The sequence below is a fragment of the Lepisosteus platostomus genome, chromosome 6 (genome assembly GCF_059453375.1).
Source record: "Lepisosteus platostomus isolate fLepPlt1 chromosome 6, fLepPlt1.hap1, whole genome shotgun sequence".
NCBI lineage: Eukaryota > Metazoa > Chordata > Actinopteri > Semionotiformes > Lepisosteidae > Lepisosteus > Lepisosteus platostomus.
Genome location: NC_142616.1, coordinates 22,418,979 through 22,436,700, shown reverse-complemented (window position 1 = coordinate 22,436,700; position 17,722 = coordinate 22,418,979). Strand labels below are relative to the sequence as shown.

The window sequence follows — 17,722 nt, the reverse complement described above, 5'->3', positions numbered from 1 at the left end:
GAAGCTGCGGCTCGTCCTTAATCAGCCAGGGCTGCTGTGGCTGCTAAGGCAACACGTTGCCCTTAATCCAGGGCTCTGCCTCCACACTGAACAATGTGTTTTCCCAACTTAAAAAAAAACAAGCTCCTTCTTTAAGAAGCTGAGTTTATTCAGTCAAGAAAGCCATGTGAAAATCTAGAACAACCCAGCTGATTGCCTTGTTCTTTTGAAATGGGCTGAAAGAGTGTAAAGGTAGCACTTATGTTAAGTGAATAGCCAGCCCTCGGAAGAGATAAACTATAGGAATTCTGTATCCATATTCACCCATTACTGAAGTGCATTCTGTTGGAGTAATCGCAAGAAAAGTCATTGTTGTGCATAATGGAGTGCATGCCACAAGCAACAGAGGAAAACTACAGTAGTACAGAGGCTATACAACAAGTGTCCAAGACAAAGGCAGAAAAAACAGACTGACAGTTGGAAAGCTAAATGCAAACCACAAAAAATCCCAGAAAACAGCATGGAGGTACAGTACCTTAGAAAGCTGGAATGAAAGGCAGAGCAGTAGCTCGAATTATTTTTTTCACAAAAAAATAAACTTAATTCTTAGAATGGGCACCAACGGCTTATACTGTAGAGAAGGGTGGTTCAAACCAGTGATTCCTAACCCTGATCCTTCTGGATTTATTCCATTTGAGTTAGTAATCACAGTTTATTTGATTTTAGTGCTTGTAAGTTTGCTTTCATCTCTTAAAAGGTCAAATGGGATTTTTTATGATTATAATTGCCAATTTTTAAGTATAATTGTGTAATGAACTGATCAAGTAGAAAGAGCTGTTTAGTCAGAAATAATGGCAAATATTGAGTAGTGGCTGTGTAAAGATATGTATGCTGAATTTGTTGGAACCTATTGAAATAGGGTATTTATATTTACCCAGGACTGACTAAAGAAACAGTTCAAATAGAAGTGAAAAATAAAAGTCTAGACAAGAAGGCAGATCAATTAAGTTATCAGTTAATACTGGAGATTTACAGCTCATCTGGAATGAAAACCAGGACACAGAGTTCCTCCTGGATAAGGGTTGGTATAGACTGATGAAATTAATGAATAATGCTTTAATTTGGGAAACAGCTATGGTAAATGTGAATTTTATGACTCATAGTAGCAACAGGTTTTAAACTGATATGCTCCCTAGCTGTCAACCTTATCCTACTTTTACAGAATAAGCTTGATAGGAGAACAAGAAAGATAATTTCAACATAAATTTATCAGAAATACACTTCAGGAAATAATGAGGGGTGAATGGGCAAATCATGTGTTACTGAGTGTCTCTGGTATGTGCCTGTTTATGAGAAAGTTGGAAGTAAAGTTCAAACTTTTGCATTAAGTCAGTCAGCAGTTTTAAACAGTGATGTTGAGCTGTGTTAGGTAAAATGCAAGCCACTATAAAAGATGTGCAATGCAAATCATGCCCAGTGCTATTATCTGGTTGATGCCATTTTTATATATTACAGACTAAAGTGATTCAATAAAGCATCACACAGTTTGTATATTATGCTAGAAGGCTTTGCTCGAATAACTAAATACTGGCACACACATAAACACTTATTTTCGTTTTAGAAATTCTAATTTCTGAAAATATATTAATTTTATAAAGCCATAGCTAGCATTTTTAAAAGTATTTGTAATAAGTACATTTACTGTGCACATGTGATCGAGTATGATTTAAATTGACATTTTTATGTTTTAGTTCTAAGGCTGGTCATATAAATTTAAGGTGATTCTTCTTCTTCTTTTATATAACAATGTAGACAAAGGTGTTGTTTACTCTTCACTGTATTACTAATTATAAACGTGCAAAAACTGGCAATTAAAAAAGTTACAACTGCCATATGCTGTATACTCTTTAAGACATGGACTGTATCAATGGACTTACTTACACTACCAAATAAATACAAATAAAATCTATGTAGTTAGTGTGTTAGAATGTGGAAACCATCATTAAACAGATTGAAGCAAAAAAAAACATTCTCCACTTTCCTTCTAAATTCCCCATATGCTGTATGCAACACGATTACAAAAGATGAAATAATTTTTTACTGTACTTAATAATGCTACATAAATTTGTCTTTATAATAAAACTCCCTTATAGATGAAAAAGCAGCATTTGAAATCTAGTTGTGAGTGGCGTTTTCTGGTTGCTGAATCCAATACCATTAAAGCCTATTACAGACAAACCAAATAGTTTGGGGGTCTGTACATATATTTTATTTCTTGGTTGCGTTAGCTAAATAATTGCAGTAGTGGAAATGGAAATGAAAAGCATTTTTGTTGGTGCAAGTAAAGCATACAGTAGTTTTTAACAGTTGCTAACATCTGATCATGTTTTCAATTAAGTTATATTTTTTTCTTCCAATTTGGAATAACAGTTTTTATTTTATTTTCCGGCTCCCTGCTACATCCCCTGTACCAGCATGGGACAGTACAAGGATTGCAGGCTCTATCCTTCAGATACTGTTGAGCTACTCACCCGCAATCAAACAATCAACCATTTTATTCGGGATAGCTTCCTTCACAACACATGAAACTCTGTGGGCTGTGTAGTACCTTAGAAAATAATTAACTGCAGGCACCAGTGGCTATTTTTGCAAGGCAAGGAAGGAACCCTCATTGAGTCAAGCTCATCCAACCCCAATAGCATTGGGATACTTGAGTTGTGTAACCTGGCGAATCAAAGTCAGTGTCAGCTAACACAACAACATCTCAACTGTTCAGCTCCACCTTAATTATGAATTGTGAAAATATGAGAATCTAAAACATCTGAGGTTAAAATTACCGGTAAAAGCATCTGTGACATTTACACCATTTGTTGGGATTACAAATACTTTCCTTTACAATAAAATATGTTTCTAAATTTTTAATCATTAGATATTTTTATATTTATTTAAATGGAGTAGAACATTCACATTTTTCTTGATTAAAAAACATAACACCATAAGTCGAATCTTGAAAATGTTTGCAGTTTTTGTTTCTATTTTCAATCATTTAATTTTTTTAACATTTTCTTAAACTTCTGAATACATTACAGGTCTGACAGTAACAAAATTTTATATTAAAGCCATTTTATTTTAGCTTTGCTTTGTTTTAAAAATCCCTTATCCTTTTATAGTTACTGGTTTAGCCTAAGGCAAACATGAGGTCAAGAATTATCTTAAAATTGAAATCAATCGCCAAATAGACATATTTTTGTCAAAATGTAACTGTATGAATTGTCTTCACTATCTGAAAAGTACAAATTCTTTTTCTGCATGCAATTCTTTAAAATGTCAGTTTGAAGTGTTTTTTTCACTCTGAAAAACTTAGGATCAAAGTAAAAGAAAAAAAAAACAGTTGGATGCCAAATTATTTTTATGTCTGTAAGAGTGACAATGTCTCACACATCACAGATGTTCAAATGCAATTTGTCATCGTTGTTTTTTTTCTCTCGTTTTTCTGCTTTTCACAGTTCAGGGTTTTTGGTGTTAGGTAAGCCCTTGGACAGAGAGAGCACAGATCGATATATCCTGATTGTTACAGCATCAGATGGAAGACCTGATGGGGTAAGTCTGTAGTTTATTTGATCAGAACAGTCAGAAGTATAACAATACTGATTGATTGTGCTAGTACCTTAGTATGAGTATTAATCTTTACGCACTGGTCACATTCAGACAGAACAAGATGTTCAACAACTCCAACCTTTTGCCTTTTCATATTTCTTCTACCCCTCTCAATTAAACAATTACCCAATTATTTTCTTAGGTCTCAATTATCATAGAGTATTATAATTATGCATTAAATTACACCATTAGACCATCTTTATAACTGAGAGATCAAGTGGAAAAAAGGTACGGCCATTCAGGAACTGAGTCTCTATACTGTAGGTTTAGATTTTAAACACAAGATACAGTATATTATCCCATTAAGAGACTTACAGAACAAAATGTAATATGCACATGATCAATATTGATGTATAAGAATATCAATATATTCAAAGCTAATTTCTGGAGAAGTGATTGGTTTAATATCAATAACTGAGTAAATTAGCCAATGACTCTTGGGAATTATGGTTTAATTTGTTTATCTGTTATGGTAAGTACTAGAGGTGCTTTTAAAGAAATTGGGGTTAAAAAAATAAATGTACTGTATCATTTGTAAATGTTTTGAAATACGTTTGTATTCTGTTCCAATGACAAGTCTAAGATAGTGTCACATCACAGACTGCAATAGAAGCAATGCTGCATTTTTAAATGACATGGGTACAGTGCGACCTTTACTGAAATTGAATACAAATTTTCCTCTACTGCTGAGTGCTGATAACTGAATAAAAACTCTTAATTTAATCATAACCCACTTTAATTAGAGATGTTGTCAGAGTGTTTTCCTCTGGTGAAATGGTGGAAGAGAAAGTGTTGTGTGTGTATCTTGTGGAACAGAAAGTAAATCAACAAAGAATACAGTACCAATAAAACCCCTCTGCTCTCATGTCCATCTTAACATTTTACTTCCTTTAGCAGCTTCATCCAACTGCCTTCGGTTTCACAAAATATTGAGCACACTTATAAATGAACAGAAACATGTGGAAAATTTGCCTTTAACATTTGCCCGCTTTAGAATGGGCAGTGCACTGGGAACGTTTTGCATATGCTAAACAGAACAGAAAGAAGGCTTGACTGAAAAGCTCTTTCAGTGGCTGAATTCTAAAGCAGCTTGATGGAGTATAGAGTACAGGGGGTTTCCGCGGCTTGATGACTTCAGTCTGTCCTCTGTCCGAGGATAGCCGTGGTGACATGAGGATGCATGCGTAGCCGACTGAGATTGTTCTGATGTGCCGCAGGCCAATTAATGTGCCCCAGCAGGAGCAGGCACTGGGGATTCTCACATTTCGATCTTTGTCAGCCTCTGCCCAGCAGGAGTCACTGCGAGAATCATATATGAGGAGTGTTCATTAGCAGATCTGGGGTGATGTGTAATTAAAAACTCATTAAGGTAACCATAAGTACCAGACCCTAGGGGAAAAAGGGGCCACCTAGTTACAGTAGATGGCCTCATAGTACAAGACTTGCCTTTCTTTCACTAATGAAAAAAAGTATATAAATGACGCCACTTTTCCCACTTGTGCCAGTTATCACAAATAAAAGCTTTTCAAACAATCTTTTAAGTTCTGTTTTTAAGAAACCTTATTCTAATCAGGTAAAATACAACCTTTGCAAAGGCTGAATAAAAAACAGCTTAGGTCCCACACAACATGGACTACCACATGGATAATAATTGTGATAGTTCTGGTCTAGAGGCATTAAGTACGTTCTGAGTGCTTTAAAACACAAAATACAAGTCATTTATGCCTCATGACTGGATCCCCATTCTTCATAACATGAGACATAAGGTATTCAGGCCAAATGGTTAGATCCAGCCTTGAGGTATAGTGATACCTGTTTTCATTTATTTCCAATTTTTGAATCATGCTTGCAAATGTGCAATCTAAGAGCTTCATGACATGAAATACTGTGCTGTGAAATACCAGCTGTGAAAGCCCAGCATAGAATGATAGTACACTAAATTCTTCTCAGTATGAAATGCCAGTTATTTTCACATAACATAGACACAAGTCTTAAAGGCCATGCTCATAAAAGTTTTAAGAAAGGTGGAAAAAATATACATTTTAAATCATTTTAATTTATTTATTTTCTTAAATTAAAATCTAAAAGCCTTTGTCTGACACTTTCAGCTTGTTTGTCTCACTTTCTCATTGGGAGTAAAGTAGCCATTCTGTCCTGAAAACAGTACATGTTTTCTGAATATGGTCCTAAGTTCTTAGAAGTTGCAGCATACTGCTATAATTTTCATGATAGCATCATCAATTCATTATTCAGGGAAAAGAGCTATATCTTTAAATTGTCTTTTAAGAAAATAGAGAAGCAGGGGACACCAAGCAGCTGTATCATTAAAAGCACTCATTCAGAACACATTGACCTGGTTTGTCCAGAGATCTAGTTTGACTGTGTCAATGCTGACAGTGACTGTGATCCCAGCATGCACTTTTCTCATGTGCGGCTGTGGCTGATTGGACTTCGGCAGGTGCCTGTGAGCTTTACAAGGAACCTGTGCGCTTACGGTGTTATCAGTGAAGGACTCCACCAGTCCTCCATTCGATGCATCATCTCTCCTATTGGAGCTGTGAGGTTTCGCGGTGTGAAAAGACAGATGGCTCAACAGTGCACATTTCAAAGACATGTGTGAAGGTGGGCCTGTCAGAGATGTGACAAGGTCATAGCATTGAGTTAGACTGATGAATAATTACTGATTCTTAAAGTATGTAAAACAAAATAATTGGTAATTCTTAAAGTCAAACAGAAAACTAATGTAGTCAGTCAGTACCTTTTTTTCTGTATCTTCACACTAAAGTAAAGCCTTTTTAGTATTTTTAGAAATTATATGGATGCATCAAAATATGAAAAAATTCTGTTTCTGTTTTTTGTTGTTGTTGGTCTTATTTTGACACCAGGAAATGACACAATTTGGATAAATACCTCTTTGCATAAACCCTGTTAAAATTCATCTAGTTGTGCTTAATGATTGCACATTATATTCAGAAATAATCTCATTAAGCATTCAGGTCATACCACACATGTTACTGGTCCGTACTATTGACAGAGCACAGCAGAGTATTAAGTGGACTTAGCAGGTATATATAACTAGGTCTCCTTAAAGTTGATGGATGGCATCGCATTTATCCCATCTAAGATGTTTTTGTGAACAGAGCCAAGTAACAGTAATCCACCATTATGCTCCGACTGTCAACTGCCCTTGGGAATAACAAGAAGGAAAAAAAGCTAACATAAACTAACATCCAAACTTTTTTTAGTTTTAGCATTTAATAGCATTTAATTTATAATATCATGTTTTACCCCCTGTTAATGTCATTCAGACAGCAGAAGCAATAAATAATCTCAGTCTGTTCTGTCCTATCACCACTACTTTTTCCTTTTAAAATGAGTTGTGTTACTGAGATGGGAAACTACAGTTTTTGAATAATACAGAGGTATAGTGTACATTTTGTTCCTCCTATGAGTAGGAATTTGTTCATTAGGAGTTTAATTAACAAATTGAACTAAATATTTGGATTACAAGTTTTAGTTTTAGCTTTTTTTTTGCACTAAACCTGTGCAAATCCTTAGGGAGTTTAATATTCTCAGAACTGAACATTTTCAGAATTAATGGGCTATAATGTAGCCACTGTCTTTATTTGTTATTTCATATCATTTTCTAGAAGTTTAAAGCACCGCTGTTAACTTGATTGTTTTATCCCATACCAAGCATCCACTGAAAAAGAAGCATGTAAGAAAACAATTCAAAGTGATGTAGCAAAGTTGTTGAAAAAAAATGATTCTGCTCTGTCTGAAGGTATCATATAGAAAATCTGAACCCCCATTAAAGTCTATTTTAGATGCTATTTTTGAAGATAACACCCTTGTGCTTGGATATGACAGAATTTATACTAAATCCTCCTGAAATGTGACATGACAAATATCCACATTATCCTGTTTGTGGTAAATTGGGTATATTCATATCCTTTGTTAGTGTATGCCACTTGTGGAACAGCAAAATAAAAAGGTCTTTGTAAAAGAGGCACAAGGAAACAGCTGCTGCAAGTTTGGTGTTTCACCTCAATTCTCCAAAGAAGTGAAACTGTAGTACTAGTTTACATACAAGGTGAATTGTCAAACTAACCTTCTGTTTTTTCCCATTCTACAAGATTCTGCTTTGTTCCACTACAGATAATAACCTTAATGAAGTTCCTCTTAACAATGGCAATTTTAAAGGAGAGAGAAACTTAAAAACATATTTTGAATGTTTTTTTAATTAAATTGGAATTAAATGTATATGCCCCCTACCTTCCTTTTTTAAAAGAAGAAAAAAAATTACATATCATTCTTTATGATGTATTAGAGAAACTCATTAATCACCCTCAGCATGACAGACATTGACTTAATGAAATGTTCTGCTTTGATACCGACAGGCTAAAAAGAGCCCTAATTGGCTTCAAAGGAAGAGAATCTATAATGTTTGTGAAATAGTGAAAGTTAATCCCTTCCCCTTTCCAGGGACCAGCGCACTCAGCCACAGATGAATCTTGTACATTGAAATCCTAGCTGACAGCCACCTTCAAAAAAGCAAATTGCTTAAAATATCAATCAGGAAGTCCTGCTGTGTATGTTAAAAACTGTCATGGTGGCGGGTAATTTGCAATTTGACTTATACAATTAAATAATATGCTTAAAGCCAGCTCTTAAAACATGCAGTATCACTCACATACAATACATTCCACCACAAATAAGATGAAATCCAAATTAACAATGTTTATCCTTGTTTGTCATTCGGTGTTGGTGACAGATCAAGAATGCTAACTACATGCTGAAGACAAAAGCTACTTGTTTTATAGGAGAGACATTCAAGTTGCAAGAAACTCCACTAGTGTTCTCAACCTTTACTGTCCCTTAAATATAAAATGAGCCTATGCCAGCATACACCTTGGACAGGACACCAACCCAACGCCAGGCATTCTCAGACAAGGTCCAGTTACCCTACCAGTTTGTCTTCAGACTGTGGAAGGAAACCAGAGCACCTGGAGGAACCCCATGCGAACACAGGGAGAACGTACAAATACAACTCCACGCAAATGGAACCCCAAGACCAGAATTGAACCCAAATGCTTCAAGGCAGCAATCCTACCCACTGCACCACTGTGCTGCCAATTATATCATCATATAATGAAATATTTTATTTTATCCTTACATGACTTTTCCAAAATTTCATGGCACAATGGATCCCTGAAGGCATACCAATAGAGAAATGCTACGCTTGAAAACTTGTCAAGACCAAATGACAAAGACTCCAGAATCCCTAAAATATCCTCCTCTGGAGTGTCTTGTAGCCCATATGTTCTCCTTGGAATCCATTTCCAGGCCTTCTGTGATGTTGCCTGCAGGGTCTTTCCAGAGGAAGCAATTGTTTCAACATTGATTATTCACTGTGTATTAGTTTCTTTTCATTGCAATAATTCATATAGTCTTTTTTAGCTAGTATACATTAATCTTTAAAATAATGATTGTGAAGTATGTCCCTAGTTTCTTTTTTAATTTATTAGCTGAATTTATTCCACTAAGTAATTTTTCACTAATCATAGTATAGTTATACAGTAGGGAGCTAATTATGTACATACAGTACCTACTGTATAAATGTCTGAAGATACAGTTTATAATCCCACACTGATAAGATATGGAGTGAAATGCACGATGTTTCAGCTGTAGGTGCCATGGTCAGGTGTGAAAAAGGCTATGCACCTGAAGAACAGCACATACTGTATTGAAATCTTTGCAGAGGAGGAGGGTTCTGCACCTGAAAAGGACTAGGTGCTAAAAGAGGTCTCTGCAGCTATAGAAGGCTGTACACCCTAAGAAGTCTCAGCACCTGGAAAGGGATCTGCACCTTAAGAAGGCTCTATGCTTAAAGAAGGCTCTGCACCTGAAGAAGTTTCTATACCTGAAAAAGACACAGCACCTGATGTGGATGTACATGATTTGCAGCAGATAAAGGATCTACATCTGCAGAGGCCTCTACAACAGGACACGTTGTGTCTTTTTCTCTTCAGCAGAGAGGCACTTACTTTGCAATTTTGCAATGTCTGTGTCACAACTTCCCACATTAACCTGTTCCATACATATAAATATTAAATATAATTCAAATATTGAATTTGAAAACATCAGCACTGAAATGGTTAATTAATTGCACTCCTAATCTTGGATTTATGAAAATGAATAGTGACATTGTCAGTTGTGCATATCAAGTGAACCAAACCTCTGGCAGACACATGACAGTTGTCATCTCCATAACATGAGGGCCTCAAGGACTAGAGTAGATTTCCTGAGGAGAAAACAGTGTGGCTCTTGAGTTTATCGATGTCTGTTTGCATAAAGTTTCTTCTTTTGAATTTACCCCATAGCTCATGCTCATTGTTCTATATAATAAAACATGGTTTCATGACATTACAATAAAAAACACAATGACCTTGACAATTGCTGCAACCACAAACAGGATAAAACTTTACTTTAAGTATTGGTGATATGCTTCATTAATTACAGTACATTTGGGCAAAATGTATTTATTTTCATTTTGCTAAGATTTTTACATTTTCAACTGATACATTTATACACATTTTAAGATAATATCTCTGTATTTCATTTGTTGTAAGGTATTATCCTATTAATGGGATAAATTGTTTAAAAATAAAACAAAAAATCAAATATAATCTGGCATTTGCACATCCCTTTAAAAAAAGTTCAGCCCAATGTATTTAGTTTTGTAATAAATTGTAACGGTTTCCAGTGGTTATCAATTGTGTTAGCCAAACCTTGTTTTAGCCAGCACTCTATACATTATCTTGCAAATTCAGTAACTGTTTAATTTCCTGTTAACATAATTTACATTAAAACATTTAAATGGTTACACGAATTTGTCAGTATACTGTACTTGGCTTTTTACTACAAATTTCTAAAGCCTAGTAAATTGATTTGAAGTACAGTACATTTGCTCACATTTATTAACTTTGTAAGCATTTGTTTTAATATGAATTTGCAACTACTATTTTTTTTTACAAATTATTACTGTATGTCTTCTTTCATTGAGCTTGTGATTCTTTGCAAAAACACTTAACTTTTTTGCAATTTTGAAATTAATGTAAATGTAATCAAATCAAGTTACAGCACTTTGGAAATCAGCCATTGTGTCAACACCCCACCTTTCTGTTGCTTAACGTACCTTTCAATAATCTAACAGCCAGTTTTTGTGATCTTTTGATTCTAGACTTCTACTGCCACTGTGAACATAGTTGTCACCGATGTCAATGATAATGACCCCATCTTTGATCCGTTTCTGCCCAAAAACTTCACTGTCCAGGAAGAAGAGGCAAATGCATTTGTAGGCCAAGTAAAGGTATGAAGAATTAACCCTTGCATGTCCTCATGTTACGGGGCCAGCCCATGCTGGAAGATTTGCCTGTGTAACACACAATTAAAAGGTCTGTGTTTTTTGTCATTCTCAATAACCAAATTAATCCAGACTTCAATAAATTCTTGGAAGATTTGGAAAGCAGATGATCCTCCGTGATATGCTCCATCGGTCTGACTGCCGTGTTTTTTTGTTTACAATTTTCCGATTAAAGAAAAGTCATTTAAATAATTTGTCGCCTTAAGGGGCATTCTATAATGAGCAGTTTTGTTCAGCTCTGTTAAACAACGAGGAGTTTTAATTAGCGTTCTAGATTAATAGGGTTTTGGTTTGTTAGAAGAACAATCAGTGGGAAACTATAAGGCATCCAGATGCCTTGATGTTATCTTTGTGTTGCCATTTTGTGTTTTGTTTATTTTTTATTTTACATTAGACGTCTGTTCTGCTGATAACAAAATAAATTGGTGGCAATTACAAGTAAGTATTTACTTTTGAGGTTAAACTCCGTGAGTGCATCTCCTGTTGTACAATATGTGTGGTACTATGCTTTGTGCTGTTCTAGTTTTATATTTCATTTCATTTATTAAACCCATCATGCCTTCAACTCTGTTATTATGCAGTATTATACAGTACCCTTTATTCACAGCCTTGAAGAAATAGGAACAAAAACATACAGTAGAATGAGTTACTGTACAGATTAGATAGTGTCTCACTTAAAACAATCAAATAATGAAATGCTGTTATCATAATAGGACTGTACAGAGATTGCACTGATCAGACAAAGTCCAAGCAAGAGGATCACATTTATTCATATCTATAAGTGTTCGTTTAAATACAATTCAATAAAACAAATCTGCAGTATCATACTGCTATTTTGAAGTGCCATTGGAGTATCCAGATCTAGTGTATATAGAAGCCTGAGAAGGTTTACTGTTTCATGGGGTAAACAATTGAGGTAACGTGGATAACATACAGTAGTTAAGTTCAGAGAGTTCTCCAAAGACTGACTCCAAAGAATAGTCATTGACAATTTCACAATTTTATAAAGTAATGCACTGAAAGAAGAATCTACCTTTTTTTTTTTTACTCTAGTAGAAAAAAAATTATTTAAAAGGCTGCTGGTAAAGTTGCAACCCTGCCAGGAGGAGGATGCAAGTGTATTTGTTACCACAGGGTATGAAACAACTGGATTGGGAGGCAACTAAATCCAAAGGCAAGAGTTAGAGATTTCTAATACACACTGGCATCTTCAGGATACAAAGGGTTGAAATCTAACATTTGAAGTTGCTGGCATGAGTGAGGCATTCGTACCTGGGCGCTGAGAAAGAAGCTTCTTCTGAGGGCGAACCGCAAAATGAGGCAACTCAGACATGTCAAATATCATTTCAATGACTATTGGAGCAATGTGTGATGCTCAGATGAAATGAAAATTTTTTGACATGATCATCAACATTACATTTTCAGTAACACCCAAGAAATAATATATTTGAGGGCATTGAGTATTTAGATATAGTGAGATTTGGCTTAACCCAACTGGCTGTGCGCCAGCACCCTGTCCATAAAATGGAAAGTATGGATGCTAATGAGCAGGGTGAGCAAATACCAAACAGGCAGCTACAAAGGTTGAGATGGTGTGGAGGAGGATGAATGAGATAAAATGTGTAAAAAGGGTTTTCATCTGAGATATATAGATTTGAGAAATTATGTTGTGAATGTGATTTAGAACAGCTGGGGCAAAAAACGACGTGGTTTTCATTATCCCTGGTATATACAGTATCTTAAGGATAACTGAGAACTTTTATATCAATGGGACATGGAGCCCTTGTCAAGATAGGGGAAATTATGAACTCCAACATGTACCAGGACATTTTAGCCAGAAATCTGGTACTTTTCTGCCAGGAAGCACAAGCTTGGCTGAAAATATAAATTCCAGCATGACAATAATCCAGAACATCCAAATTGTCAAGCAAATGGTTAACTACACATAATATAAATGTTCTCGCATGGCAGCCTCAACCCAGTTGAACATTTGTGATTCTAACTCAACAAGGCATTTCAAAAAGATAAACCAAAGGGTCTTAAGGACTTAGAGCAATTCTTTTCAGAGAAATTCCCCTCTGAAGTACCAGAACCTAATAGCACACTGTAGGAGGCATCTGGTCAGTGTAATCCCTGCCAGTAAGTAAACTTAAATATTAAGTACAATAATGTGAATAAATATAACCCTCATATTATCTGGATTAGGAATATTTAGGCATAAACATTTTGTCACTTACTGCATTTTCCAGGATGATGGGATTATGACTAGAAAGCCCTTCTTTAGAAAACTGGAAGTATCAAGAGTAATAGAATATCACTGCCATTAAAGTAAAAACAAGAGTTCTCATGTGTTATTGGCATATTGATACCTTAATGAAGCTAGTAATTGAACCTCTTCTTTAGGGATATACGGTTATGGAGTTTTAACTTGCTCTTCGCACATTTTTCATGTAATCAGTATTGCCAGGTCTTTCTGTTAATTATCCTTTAATTACGAGTTTTTATCTTGTCAGGTGAATTTGATTCCTTCAATGAGAAATTTACGTTTACATTTACAGTATGTGTACAGTTTCATTATGTATTTTATTTGACATAATTACTGATTCACTGAATGTTACACATTATTTATAAAACATCTTATCTCTATGTATACTACAAATACAATTATACAGTGCCTTGCGAAAGTATTCGGCCCCCTTGAACTTTTCAACCTTTTGCCACATTTCAGGCTTCAAACATAAAGATATAAATTTTTTATTTTATGTGAAGAATCACCAACAAGTGGGACACAATTGTGAAGTGGAACGAAATCTATTGGATTTTTGAAACTTTTTTAACTAATAAAAAAATGAAAAGTGGGGCGTGCAAAATTATTCGGCCCCCTTGCGTTAATACTTTGTAGAGCCACCTTTTGCTGCGATTACAGCTGCAAGTCGCTTGGGGTATGTCTCTATCAGTTTTGCACATCGAGAGACTGAAATTCTTGCCCATTCTTCCTTGCAAAACAGCTCGAGCTCAGTGAGGTTGGATGGAGAGCGTTTGTGAACAGCAGTTTTCAGCTCTTTCCACAGATTCTCGATTGGATTCAGGTCTGGACTTTGACTTGGCCATTCAAACACCTGGATACGTTTATTTGTGAACCATTCCTTTGTAGATTTTGCTGTATGTTTGGGATCATTGTCTTGTTGGAAGATAAATCTCCGTCCCAGTTTCAGGTCTTTTGCAGACTCCAACAGGTTTTCATCCAGAATGGTCCTGTATTTGGCTGCATCCATCTTCCCCTCAATTTTAACCATCTTCCCTGTCCCTGCTGAAGAACAGCAGGCCCAAACCATGATGCTGCCACCACCATGTTTGACAGTGGGGATGGTGTGTTGAGGGTGATGAGCTGTGTTGCTTTTACGCCAAACATATCGTTTTGCATTGTGGCCAAAAAGTTCGATTTTGGTTTCATCTGACCAGAGCACCTTCTTCCACATGTTTGGGGTGTCTCCCAGGTGGCTTGTGGCAAACTTTAGACGAGACTTTTTATGGATATCTTTGAGAAATGGCTTCTTCTTGCCACTCTTCCATAAAGGCCAGATTTGTGCAGTGTAAGACTGATTGTTGTCCTATGGACAGACTCTCCCACCTCAGCTGTAGTTCTCTGCAGTTCATCCAGAGTGATCATGGGCCTCTTGGCTGCATCTCTGATCAGTCTTCTCCTTGTCTGAGCTGAAAGTTTAGAGGGACGGCCAGGTCTTGGTAGATTTGCAGTGGTCTGATACTCCTTCCATTTCAAGATGATCGCTTGCACAGTGCTCCTTGGGATGTTTGAAGCTTGGGAAATCTTTTTGTATCCAAATCCGGCTTTAAACTTCTCCACAACAGTATTACGGACCTGCCTGGTGTGTTCCTTGGTCTTCATGATGCTCTCTGCGCTTTCAACAGAACCTTGAGACTATCACAGAGCAGGTGCATTTATACAGAGACTTGATTACACACAGGTGGATTCTATTTATCACCATCAGTCATTTAGGACAACATTGGATCATTCAGAGATCCTCGCTGAACTTCTGGAGTGAGTTTGCTGCACTGAAAGTAAAGGGGCCGAATAATTTTGCACGCCCCACTTTTCATTTTTTTATTAGTTAAAAAAGTTTCAAAAATCCAATAGATTTCGTTCCACTTCACAATTGTGTCCCACTTGTTGGTGATTCTTCACATAAAATAAAAAATTTATATCTTTATGTTTGAAGCCTGAAATGTGGCAAAAGGTTGAAAAGTTCAAGGGGGCCGAATACTTTCGCAAGGCACTGTATATCCCTTTTTATTTTAAATAAGGCAATAACTAGATTAACACTTCTTGCATTTATGTCAGCTCTATTAAATGTTTTTTCACTGGAAAACATGTTTTTTTTTTATTTTCATGTTTTCCCTACTAAAGTAATCAGCAAATCTGTTGCAGGCAGTTTCTCTGCTACAAAGCATTTCATTTGCTTAAACAGCTCAGAAATACACGTTATGTTATTTATAAGACAGACTGAAGACAAAAACTAAAAGTCACTGATTTTTTATTGTCTGTGTTCTAAGTAAGATCATTATATATCCTGAAACAGAAATGTTTATTGCCGCACTCCTGTAGAAAAAAAAAAATAGTATGTGTGGTTTTCTTATTAACACGTGTAATTAACTTTTAATTGATTTTTTCAGAAGATAGATGCTTTCATTAGAATGTCTTATGTTTAATTTAGACCTTGTTAAACACTCCTTGACTTGTTGTGATGGTACAACCATTAATCATATTTTATTTTATTTTTCTAAGGAATGCCCTTATCTTGGTAAAGCAATCTTAAAAAAATTAGCCACATTAACCTGTCTTTTATTATAGAGAAAGCTTTGCTCTAAGAATCAATAATATAGTCTGGCCTGCCTTAAAGTCCCTTTTATTCAACTGGTGAAGCAGTTTCTCACATATCTACTGTACCTAACTTATTGTATTGCAACAGGTACAGTACATAGTGGCTGATATGTATTTCAATGGTGGATAAAGTGGAATTCCTATATAAAGTATATGCTCTTTGAGATCCTTTGAGTTGAAAATTGCTATTTAATATCAAGGAATTATTAATTATTATTTTATGTTAATAAAATCTGTATTTTATTATGTTAGTATGTTTATTATGTTTAGTTATTTGCAGTTCCAAAACCCCAAAGGCCTATTTTTTTTCTGCAAGCACTTTACCATGTGGTAAACATTTTATGAAATTTGTAATCCTCTATGTACTCTTGACATTATACTTTCCATTTTTAAGAAGTGGCATTTAGGTATCAATTAATAATGTTCTGTGGCCTACAATAGGATCGCTTTCCACCCACACAAAATGTCTAATTGCTTTTATAGCAACCACAGGCAAAACTTTTCAAAAGGTAACTTCTTTTAAGATAATATTTTTAAATTAATTTAAGGTAAAGGAGCAAACATGCCCTTTTACCTGCGTTTGGTAGGTTAATATAATGAGCTCTGATTTAGCATTTTTCCTGTCTTTTTTGCCAATTGATTAATTCAAGGGCCCAGCCTTTCCATAAGGCTTTGTGAAGTGGTCTTATTTTGTGTGAAGCGCCATTAGAAATGATCTTCTAAAACATCATAGAGGCCAATTATTCTTTAAACTATATACCATATTTTCAAAATCTGTTTTAAGATCATTATTGGCTTAGTGCCAGATGGATTCTCTGAAGAGCTATGCCTGAATTCTAGGGGTGGGTACTCCCTGATTTACTATCTTTAATTATAGTAAAGAGTAATAGTGACTGCAGTTCAAAAACTACTAGAACAGCACTGAAGTATTCTACCTGCATGCTAATAAGGTGTCATATTCAAGAGAGAATAAGAATCTTTTAAGCAACTGTGCGCAAACCTAAAGGATTCTTAAAGATTTTTAGCATTATCATATCCTCTTTTTTTGTTAAAGAAATACCAAAAAGTGTACTGAAGAAAGTTTAGCTTAAAATTCAAGAGGTCACCTCGGGAAGAGAAGGAAATACAACAAAATACAGCTTCTGTATACTGTTGGTCCAGTATGGAGCTAAACTAACAATTTCCTTCATCGTTGTTGCTGTTATCAGTGTGACTCAGGAGCAAAATGGCATTTATATTGACACTTGTATATTAGGTTTTTGATCTGTTACTGTTTTGGCGAGGCATTTTACCATCTATGCAGAAACTACAGTAAAATCAATTAAGTATTATTGACCCCACCATCAGCATTTCCTCAGCAAGAGTATTGCTATATTACTTAAAAACAGTTTTAACTTTTTTTGTGAATTAATTTGTCAAAGCTGACATTTCACATGGGATCCTAACACTTTTATAATATGCTTTCCTAAGCAGAACAAAACCATAGAGGTAATGATAAAAGTTAGCCAGGCCTATGAAGTAAAAAGGACACAAAAGGATGTGACAGTTTGTCCATCGGACTGAGCCTCTCAATCTGAAATTTCTCTGACCATTGAGTGCACGTCTTCAGCTGTCTGCTTCAGGATTTTGAACCAAATTAAAAAAGAGCATCTTTCTTTGATTGTACAGAATGTGATGTTCCCTACATGAGCATATCTTACATAGACACACACTCCTGAAGAGCACTCCTCTATGCTGTTGTGGTCGCCTTCTTTTTGGTC

General features: G+C 35.5%; 1 protein-coding gene across 7 annotated transcripts in view; it reads left to right on the top strand.

The window, feature by feature from the left end:
- Positions 1–17,722, top strand: part of pcdh15b (protocadherin-related 15b) — a 314,610-nt gene that overhangs the window by 231,329 nt on the left and 65,559 nt on the right. For all 7 annotated transcript variants that reach the window (XM_088634838.1, XM_088634837.1, XM_088634840.1 and 4 more), the window contains 2 exons: positions 3,486–3,579; positions 10,880–11,008. In XM_088634838.1, the coding sequence (XP_088490964.1) occupies positions 3,486–3,579; positions 10,880–11,008 (223 nt within the window). The remainder of the gene's footprint in view (positions 1–3,485; positions 3,580–10,879; positions 11,009–17,722) is intronic.